Genomic DNA, 10480 nt, shown 5'->3' with positions numbered 1-10480 from the left:
GGGAGACGCAAGAGGGAAGAGATATGGGAACATATGTATATGTATAGCTGATTCACTTTGTTGTAAAGCAGAAACTAACACACCATTGTAAAGCAGTTATACTACAATAAAAACAACACAAAAAACTAGTGCTGCCCCCTTGCTTGAAGATGAGGCAGAAGCCTCTTCATCGTCAGCATAAGATAACATGCTCCCAACTCAGGCCCCGCCCCTAACTCCATCCCTGAACACTAGGGATGGAGTTAGGGGCACCATCTAGAATGGAGATCAGCAACTACAGCCCATGGGTCAAGTCCAGCCTGTAGTCTGCTTTTTTGGACATAAAGTTTTATTGAAACACTGCTACGCCCGTTCAGTTACATATTGTCTATGGCTGCTTTCATGCCGCAGTGAGAGACTTGAATAGTTGCAACAGAGTCTAAAACATTTGCTACTATTTACTGGCTCTTTATAGGGAGAGTTTGCTGACCTCTGAACTAGAGTCAAGTCATAATAAAACCCAGCAGGAGAAGTGCTGGTCCTGATAAGGGAGTAAAGAGAAAATACACTAAAGAAGATGAAGGTCCTAGCCAACAATTACTAGCAGGAGTGGAAGAGTACTTATGGGATTGAATTCAGAAGGGCCTGGATTAAGGAGGACGGATAAAGGAGAGTTTCTCCACATGAAAGAACTCTCCTGACGTATAGGGTTTAACGCTCTCTTGGTTGGCTCTTGGAAGCTTAGGAAAACAATGACCACGCTAAGTGGAGGAGATATGTGAGCAATGCCTTGGCAGACACTGGAGAAAGAGATCGAAATTCTCCAAGGAGCAGGCACGCTAGGGTGGATATACTCTGTATGACTGGGAAACTCCACCAGTTCACTGTGTTTCGTAGGGGTACCCAGAGGACACTCCATTTACCAAAGCTGTAAGGAATGAGCTGGTGAGAGGAGCATCCTCTTCCCTGAGAATCTCAATGAGACTGCCCTCTGCAGGCAGGGCTGATGCTATAGAAGATGCTGATAGAGAACTGGGATCCCTGAGAACAAGGAGGGGACGATAAGATCCCAGATTGATAGGGGTCAAGTGGCAGAACTGAAACATCGCAAGGAAAGAGAATGCAATTATAATGAGAGTGGCAGGAGTCCCTCACTCACAGACAGCCATGGAGATGACCAATGGAACCTGGTGTTGTTAAGGCAGGTAGAGGGGTAGCTAATAAGGATAAAACTAACAACCCCCCCCTGAAAAGTCACAGCCAATTTCCAGCCCTGAGCCAGTCCTTCAACCCCTAAAATGTTGCCTAAAGGAAAGGTTGGTTTGAGGATGGATCCTGCTATACCAAGGCAAGTGCCTATGGTAATAATTTCCCTGGTCTTTACCCAAAGGTCTGTGACCATTTCCTTGGATAACTCTGCAGTGGTTTCCCAGATATTTCAGGGACTCTTGGGCAAGACAATCTCCATTGATACTCAGAGATTTTTATGTTTCATCATGGCTCTTTACTAACCTTGGGTCTCATGAGGGGTAGGTAGTAAGATATCCAGGCCCAGCCTTGTTCACAGTGGGTCCTTTGGCTCCAGGGGTCCAGCTGGTGATCATTTGTTCAGTCTCTGAATGTATCAGTAAATGGATGTCCTTAGTAGTTGACAGAATCTCTTCATTATTTCTTCTGTTTGTAGAGTGAGCTATTGTAGTGCAGAAAGCCACATGGAGGACCCTGAGACTTTCCCACTACGGGTGAGAGAGTAAATAAAAAACAGTATCACATTCGGGGGGAACGGCAGCAATGTCTGTCACCTCAGCCACTCAGCACTGCGAGGGTCGTGGTCCCATCATGCCCCCATTTAATCCAACACTCTGCCCCATTTAAAACCAGGATCCTGATAATTGAGAATAGACTTAGTGTATCCATTACCACTGCTAAATACCCAAACTGCCAACACAGAATCCAACACTGAGGCCCCCATACAGCATCCGCCCCTGAGGAGACTAACCAGTTACTTGTCAGCAACCTGATTGCATGGGATCCCTTTCAATCTGCGAGTGGCAATGAAGTATCTAGACCAGAATTGACACGTATTCCAAGAAACTGCTTTGCCTTTCCTGCCTAAAGGATTCAGTCAGCCCTGCCATCCATGAGTTTGTAGATTATTTGATAAACTGGCATGGGATTGTACATAATGTAACCCTGGACCAAGAATCCCGTTTTATAGCAACCAGGTCCTACCTACACCAAACCACACCACCCAGAAGCCTCCTGCCCAACAGAGACTTTGGAAAACACAGCTAAGGGGACAGCCTGGAGATGATGCCCTGTGAGGATGGGTTGGCATTAAATCAACGCCCGTTATATAGGGCTGTGCTCCCAATAGGTGGAATTGATTGGTCCGTAAAACAAGGATTGGAAGTAGGCCTGACCCACTTAAACATTATTCTCAATGACCTGCTTGGGGAATTTGTGTTCCTTGTCACTGCACATTTAGTCTCTTGGGCCCTGCTTTTCAGAGAGAGAATGCCTCCATCAAGGCACACGGCAAGAATTCCATTAAACTTGAAGCTACGGCTGCTGCCTAGTTATAACCACATCCACACACAGTGATGCACTAGGCTGTTCCTTGGTACTCCCTCACCGAAGTCTGAAGGTAGGTGAGCAAGTACCATAGCTATGGGTTGAATTTGGCCATTTAGCACCACAGGCATGTCCTCCAGGTGACCTAGGGCTCAGAGCCCTCAGGGATGAGAATCTGGGTCACCCCACCAGGTAAGCCACTCTGACTAGCCGTAGTGCTGTCTGAGGGTGTGGGGACTCTAGAAAGGAGAGTTGAAGAGGGAGATGGCGGTACCAGCTGTAGTGGCAGGGGCTACTGTAGTACATGCCAATAACCTTCCGCTGATAAGTTTCCCCAGAAAAAGAGATCATCCAGAATCACATGGAGCTGTTCTCGGATGGGATGAAATTACTCTACAAAGGAATTGGATTTGGAGGGCTCGAGGGGAGAACTGTAATGGATCTAGGGGTCTCCCCTTCAGGACGAAAGCATTCATTGCCCAAGCAGTCAGAAGACTTGGCTCTGACCTCTGCAAAGGCACTCACCAGTGAGTCCCACTCAGGAATGGCCCTTGGCCAAAAGGCGCTACCTTTGTCAAGGTTACAGCCAAGTTCCAGCGGCATCCGGAGATGGGCCTCTGTGAGGATACAAAGGCCTGGCACCCTTGCCTCCACTGGGGCCTCTGAAGGGCCGTGGCCACTTCCTGTCTCCCTGTGGTATTTCCTGAGGCTCTTCTGCAATCGCATCCCAGCTCAGCTTCTCTCTTTGCCCCATCCTGTCTCCTTCAGCCCTCATGGCGGGTATCTGAGAGCACCTTCCCCCAGAAGCCCCTGCATGAGACCTTCCATCTCTGAAGCTGGTTCCCAGAAACCCAAGTCTGGGCTCTGGTTTAGGCATCTTACAAACGCATTTTCCCAGCTGTTGTAACTCTGGGGTTAAAACAGACCCGTGAGTGAGAGTAGATAATTTTCCCTTACAAATTGAAAATTAAAATATTTAGTAGTTTCATTCAGCAGAAAAGGTTTTGCTGAACACAAAGGGCTTTGTTTCGATGGGAAGGCAATCTCCACATAACATCTCATCTTTCAATGAGCTTTTGGTGCTTCAATTATTTATTTTTTAATCAAGTTTTAATCTGCTGTTTGGGTAGATACTTCTGAAGTATTTTTTAATGTAGTAAGTTTCAAAAAAAAAATTAGATCTCCATCTGTCATTACATAGAATGTGTGGACAGATGGTGAATGGAATTATTTTTAACCCCTGAATGCTATTAGCTTGCTTCACTGTCTCCCTGGAAGAGAAGGGCTGTTATGATTGTACTTTTCTTTCCTCCACTCACAATTAATTTTGCTTCACTTTGGAATCTTCAGCATCAGATTTTGGGAAAAAAGTCCAATCATCACCTTAACCTCTTTAAAGAGGATCACAGACAACTGATCTGCAAATTTATCTTCCCTTTCCATCTCCAAATTATTTCTTTGCAAAGAGAAAGACATGTTCACTGAGCATATCATAGATCTTTTAATTCACTGAATTTCTTTCTTAACTTGATTGTTTTGATGCTCTTTCTGTTGAAATGGTGGTAGCATTAGGTGCCCAAAAGAACGTAGAAGGTGATCGATCTTTTTTTTTTTAAATTATCAATTTGAAAACTAATCAGATAATATTTGCAGTGATTCCATTTCAAATATAGATAAGAAATCAGTATACAGTACATGGAGCAGGCTTTGATGAGAGTTTTTTCCTCAGATTATTTATTCCATGACTTTCTAGACCTTGTCATGCATGGCATTTCATTCCTATATTTTTTTTTTTTTTGCGGTACGCGGGCCTCTCACTATTGCGGCCTCTCCCGTTGCGGAGCGCAGGCTCCGGACGCGCAGGCTCAGCTGCCATGGCTCACGGGCCCAGCCGCTCCGCGGCATGTGGGATCTTCCCGGACCGGGGCACGAACCCGTGTCCCCTGCATCGGCAGGCGGACTCTCAACCACTGCGCCACCAGGGAAGCCCTCATTTCTATGTTTTGATGTCCTCTTAAACATCATTTTTTAGAGTTAAATTTTTTTTGTATTAGAGAATTTCCCAAACATACACAAAGGCAGAGAGAATAGTATAATGAACACCCAGGTACCCATTGCTCAGCTTCAAGAGTTATCAACATTTTGCACATCTTGTGTGTTTACCCATCTCTACCTCCTCCTGCCTGTTTCCACCCCCCCTTTTTTCCTGGAATATTTGAAGAAATACCAGACATTGCATCATTTTCCTCATAAACTATTTTATATGCATTTAAGTCATAAGACTAAAAAAAATAACCACCTGAATATTATTATACCCCCCAAATAATGATATCGTAAATATTCTAACACCCAATCTGTATTCACATGTCCCCAGTTGTCTCAAATTTTTCTTTTATGGTTGGTCTATTCAGATAATAAGTATCAATAACATTCATAAACTGCATGGTTGTGTATCTCTTAATTATTTTCGTCTACGTGGTCCCCCCTCCCCTCTCGTGCCATTGAATTTGTTGGAGAAATCAGATTATTCATCCTTTATAGAACTGTGCCCATTTCTAGAATTGTATGATTGTGTTTGTGTGATGTTTTTAACTCGCTCCTCTGTTCTCTGTATTTCCTGTAAACTGGTAGTGAGACCTGAGACATGATTTAATTAAAGTTCAAAGGTTTTTTTGGTCATAATAGTTTTCTTTTTTTGGAGGGGAGATAAAATCTTTTATTGTGCTTTACCAGAATTTTGAATCAGTTCAGAAAGTAATACTTTTCTTTACTTTTTTCTTTTTAAATTTTTATTGTACATTGGAGTATACTTGACTAACAATGTTGCGCTAGTCGCAGGTGTACAGCAAAGTGATTCAGTTATACATATACATGTATCTATTCTTTTTCAATTTCTTTTCCCATTTAGGTCATAATATTTCTTATGCTGTGTACTTCCTGTGGAATCATATCAAGAGTTTATGAAGTCTGGTTGCCCCACCTTCAGAAATGTCACCAATCCGTCCAGGTGATGTCAGAATGTCCTGCGAGTTTCTTAAGAACATTTCACCTATAATTTTAAGATCCACTGACAACCATTGCTTAGATCCAGAGTTTCATTAAGGATTGAAATGCAATTCTCTTATTGCCATTCTTCTGCATTAGTTAGCCATAATTCTTCTATAAGGAATAATTTATTCTCATCAATTTTTTGGCTTCCCTGAAACAGAGTTTGTATAGGAAAGGCAGACCCATTCTTTATTCTTTCCATGTATTTATCAATTTCCGAGCAATGAGGTCATGCCCTTATAACATCCAATGGCAACTAGTGAGTTTTTTAAAAAGTATCCTTAGGAACTAATGAATTTTATACATATAATATTTTAATTGAGTGTGATTATTATTCTTTTTATAGTCATACTGGGCTATTTTGGCTAATGGGATCTCTTTCAAGTTGGCCTCCTTTTGACAGGATCTATTTAGTCTTTGATAGTTTCTTGCTTTTCTGCATTTTAAGATGTCCCAGGCTCATCTTATACATTTCACATTCCATATAGATCCTCAGAAGGTAATTTACTGGGTCAAAAGGAATAACTGTTTTTGTAAAAAATATTTATTTATTTATTTATTTTTGGCTGTGTTGGGTCTTCGTTTCTGTGCGAGGGCTTTCTCTAGTTGCAGCAAGCAGGGGCCACTCTTCATCGCGGTGCGCGGGCCTCTCACTGTCGCGGCCTCTCTTGTTGCGGAGCACAGGCTCCAGACGCGCAGGCTCCGTAGTTGTGGCTCACGGGCCTAGTTGCTCCGCGGCATGTGGGATCTTCCCAGACCAGGGCTCGAACCCGTGTCCCCTGCATCGGCAGGCAGATTCTCAACCACTGCGCCACCAGGGAAGCCCGGAATAACTGTTTTTAAGGTGGTTTAACATAGTAGAAAGTGGCTTCAGAAGTGGGTAGATCAGGGTTGGAATCCAAGCTCTATTCCTTACTAGCTCTGGGGACCTAGAAAAGGCTTTATCTCACAACATGAGGTTAATAAGAGCTCTTATAAGGAAGAGGAATTTATAATAACATACACAATTATTTTATTATAGTGTTAAGTGGAAAAAGCAGGATTCACAATTTTATAAAAAACCCACAGAGAGAGAAACTATTGTGATCAAATACGCTAACATGTCAGTACTGGTGTCTTTTGATGGTGGGACTACAGGTCATGTATTCTCTTTATGCTTCGAACTATACTGTTTCACGTAACTTAGAATGGAAAGAAATAAGATAACTTCATTAAAAGAAAAATAAGCCTATTCAATAAATCCTATAGTGTGGATGAAAATGCATATGGGATATGATTTGTTGCATACACTTTTTTTATCTCTCATGGTCGATTTAACCCACTTGTCCATTAATAGAATTGAATGCAAATTCTATAATGAAGAAAAATACTGATGTACCTACACTCTGCCCTCTGCTTTCTTTCTCTATGCCGTGTCCTATTGATTTTAATAGACCAGGTCAAAGCTGAGTGTGTCCTGCTTTCAAGGATGACCTCTGAGGGCCGCATAATCTCTGTCTCCCTGCTCCCAGGGGACAGCTTGTAGGTTCTGGGTTGACAGCTGATGGCGGAGCAGTAAAAACAGGAAGTAAAATAAAATCTCCATTTGACATGCTTATAAATCAGTTTCCTATGGGACAGAATTGTCAGTGTTGGTGCACATTGAAAATGGTCTTATTGATTTTAGAAAACTAAACCAACTGGTTCTTTATTCATCTGAGGATTCAGGTCGATTCAGAGTGACTTGTCAAGGATGAATTCATCTGTAATCCTTTAAAACTAGGGCAAATGATAAAAACTTGTGTGGAAGATATCTGCAGAGGTTTCTAATCTAGGATTCAATCTGCTTTTCAGGAATGATATTTTGCTCTTGTAGTTAAGGGTCATAATTGCTTCTTTTCAAATGGGTGATGAAATTCTACAGATCTAAGGTTTAAGGGAGGATGGTAATATTAGGTAAGGCGGGCCTCTCACCGTCGCGGCCTCTCCCGTTGCGGAGCACAGGCTCCGGACGCGCAGGCTCAGCGGCCACGGCTCACGGGCCCGGCCGCTCCGCGGCACGTGGGATCCTCCCGGACCGGGGCACGAACCCGCGTCCCCTGCATCGGCAGGCGGACTCTCAACGACCGCGCCACCAGGGAAGCCCAAGAGAATTCTTGATTTTAATTTTGAATCCGTGTAGGCTAAGTCTGACATCAGGGAAACTTGACTACCGTGGTCAGATCAATAGATTCTGAGCATTGAATTGCCTTGGACAGGTCTTTAGGTGGCTGTGTAAGAAGAAACATGTAAAATGAAGTGTCCTGGTAATTGGCAATAACCGGGAAGGGTTGTTTTTCTCTCTTTTCTTTCCTTTTCCTCTGTGTTCCCCTCATCAATGAGCTGATTTAGATGCTGACCTGTAGAGGAGTCAAACCCAAGTATTTAGCATCTGGACCGTTATCACGAAAAGTGTTGCTTCCTTCAACGACACGTCTTTAGTGAACCCTTGTTCCTGATGCAGGTTCTCCGCTGAATGGTAGAAATGCATGGATGGTGGAGATACAGTGCCTGCTCACAGAGACCTTACAGCCTAGCGAGCTGGACTGGACATACGCACACCTGGAAATAAGAGATTAGCATTGGCTACACCAGGTGTGATGTGGGTTGTGATGTGTGATAATACCCCAGGGTGCTCCAAGGAAACAAAACCCATGCACCTCTCAAATTTTAAGGAATTTGTGCATGCAATTGTGGAAGGCCGGCGAGTCTGGCATCTTCAGGGCAGGATGGCGGGCTGGAGACCCAGGGGGAGTTGGTGGTGCGGTCTTAAGTCAAGTCTGAAGGCAGTCCTGAGGCAGAACTCCCTCTCCCTTTTTAGGGGGAATCTCAACCTTTTTCTCTTAAGGCCTTCAACTGATTGAATGAGGCCCACCTACTCACTCTTAAGGCACAAATTCAAGATGCAAAACGGTACACAGTGAAAATGAACATCCTTCTCGCTCCTGACCTCAAGCCACCCTAGGAGCTTCCCCAGGTACAGCAACTATTACCCATTGTTGACTTCCTTATAGAGATATTCTCTTCACCTATGAGCAAATGAGTATGGATATTTTAAAACAATATGCCAGTGATAACCTCTTGCTTTTTTCCTAGTTAACAAAATATCTTGGAGGTTGTTCCACTTGAATTTAAAGCTGCCTTTATTTTTTTATAGCTATGTACAATTCCACTGTATAAATATACTATAATTTATTTAGTCGGTCCCTCAACTAGATTGCTTCCAGTCCCATGCCAGTACAGACAATATGGCCATAAATATTCTTGTACATCCCCCTCCCTCCATTCTTTAGGATAAATTCCTAGAAGTAGAATTGCTAGGTCTAAGGGTACGTGCATTTGAAATTCTGAAACATTAGCAGATTTTCCTGCAGAGAGGCCCTGCCAGTTAACACACACCTACAACTGGTTCTTTTCGGCTCCAACTTACAGATGCACAAACATAACATCACAGGCATTATTTTCAAGGGTGGTGATGGATTTTGGCTGATCCATTCTCTCATTTTTCCTCCTGCCCCTGGTCCATTCACCAGCATTTGGGAGTCGGCTGCCTGGGTGTAGCCTGAGGAAAGGGAACAAAGTGAAGGGAACTGGCCCATGGAGACAGCAACACCAGAGCTTCACATGATGACTGTTTGGCTTTGATCAGTTACAGAAATGTAGGTCTCCTCCTGGTGACCACTCAGCTCATAGGGGTCAGGAGTAGAAGTTGAACTCATTCAAGTTCTTGTTCAACTCTTAAACTTATGGTTACCAAGGCTGGGGATGGGGTGGGATGAGCTGGGAGATCGGGACTGACATATACACACTACTATATATAAAACAGAGAACTAATGAGAACCTGCTGTATAACACAGGGAACTCTACTCAATGCTCTGTGGTGACCTAAATAGGAAGGAAATCTAAAAAAGAGTGGATATATGTGTACGTATACCTGATTCACTTTGCTGCACAGTAGAAACTAACACAACATTGTAAAGCAACTATACTCCAGTAAAAATTATTAAAAAAATACATGGATTTTGAAAAAAAGAAAATAAAAGAAATGGGGAAAAGAAGTCCTGCTTATTTAAGCTAAAATCAAATTCATTAAAAGAGTATTTAGTCTTTGTTTATATCACCTCAAGTTGTAGAGAGAATGAAAGTATATTATTATGTTATAAGGAGTGATTCTGACACTGGAGACCACCAACATATGTTAGGAGATTTGTAAGTTCTCCATGAGAAAGTAAATACTTTGTTTTTATTTCAAACACAATCTTTTTTAAAAAAAATTTAATTAATTAATTTTAACATCTTTATTGGAGTATAATTGCTTTACAATGGTGTGTCAGTTTCTGCTTTATAACAAAGTGATACATATACATGTATCCCCATATCTCTTCCCTCTTGCATCTCCCTCCCTCCCACCCTCCCTCTCCCACCCACCCTCCTTATCCCACCCCTCTAGGCGGTCACAAAGCACTGAGCTGATCTCCCTGTGCTATGTGGCTGCTTCCCACTAGCTATCTATTTTACATTTGGTAGTGTATGTATGTCCATGCCACACTCTCACTTTGTGCCAGCTTACCCTTCCCCCGCCCCGTATCCTCAAGTCCATTCTCTACATCTGCGTCTTTATTCCTGTCCTGCCCCTAGGTTCTTCAGAACCATTTTTTTGGTTTGTTTTTTAGATTCCATGTATATGTGTTAGCATATGGTATTTGTTTTTCTCTTTCTGACTTACTTCACTCCGTTTTACAGACTCCAGGTCCATCCTCCTCACTACAAATAACTCAATTTCATTTCTTTTTATGGCTGAGTAATATTCCATTGTATATATGTGCCACATCTCCTTTATCCATTCATCTGTTGATGGACA

The 10480-nt window shown here is 42.8% G+C and overlaps 1 protein-coding gene across 4 annotated transcripts in view; it reads left to right on the top strand.

Moving 5' to 3' along the window:
- Positions 1-10480, top strand: part of LOC102990228 (cytoplasmic 60S subunit biogenesis factor ZNF622) — a 90694-nt gene that overhangs the window by 24122 nt on the left and 56092 nt on the right. Inside the window, exon 5 of one of the 4 annotated variants that reach the window (XM_028492820.2) lies at positions 5462-5532. The exons of the other annotated variants lie outside the window; for them this stretch is intronic. Coding sequence (XP_028348621.1) covers positions 5462-5517 — 56 coding nt within the window. The 3' untranslated portion in view covers positions 5518-5532. Of the gene's footprint in view, positions 1-5461; positions 5533-10480 lie in introns of those variants that run through there. 4 annotated transcript variants of the gene reach the window in all.

Source organism: Physeter macrocephalus, chromosome 8 (assembly GCF_002837175.3).
Source record: "Physeter macrocephalus isolate SW-GA chromosome 8, ASM283717v5, whole genome shotgun sequence".
NCBI classification, from domain to species: Eukaryota; Metazoa; Chordata; class Mammalia; order Artiodactyla; family Physeteridae; genus Physeter; species Physeter macrocephalus.
Note: the sequence above shows the minus strand (reverse complement) of the source record. Positions and strands in the feature narration are given on the sequence as shown.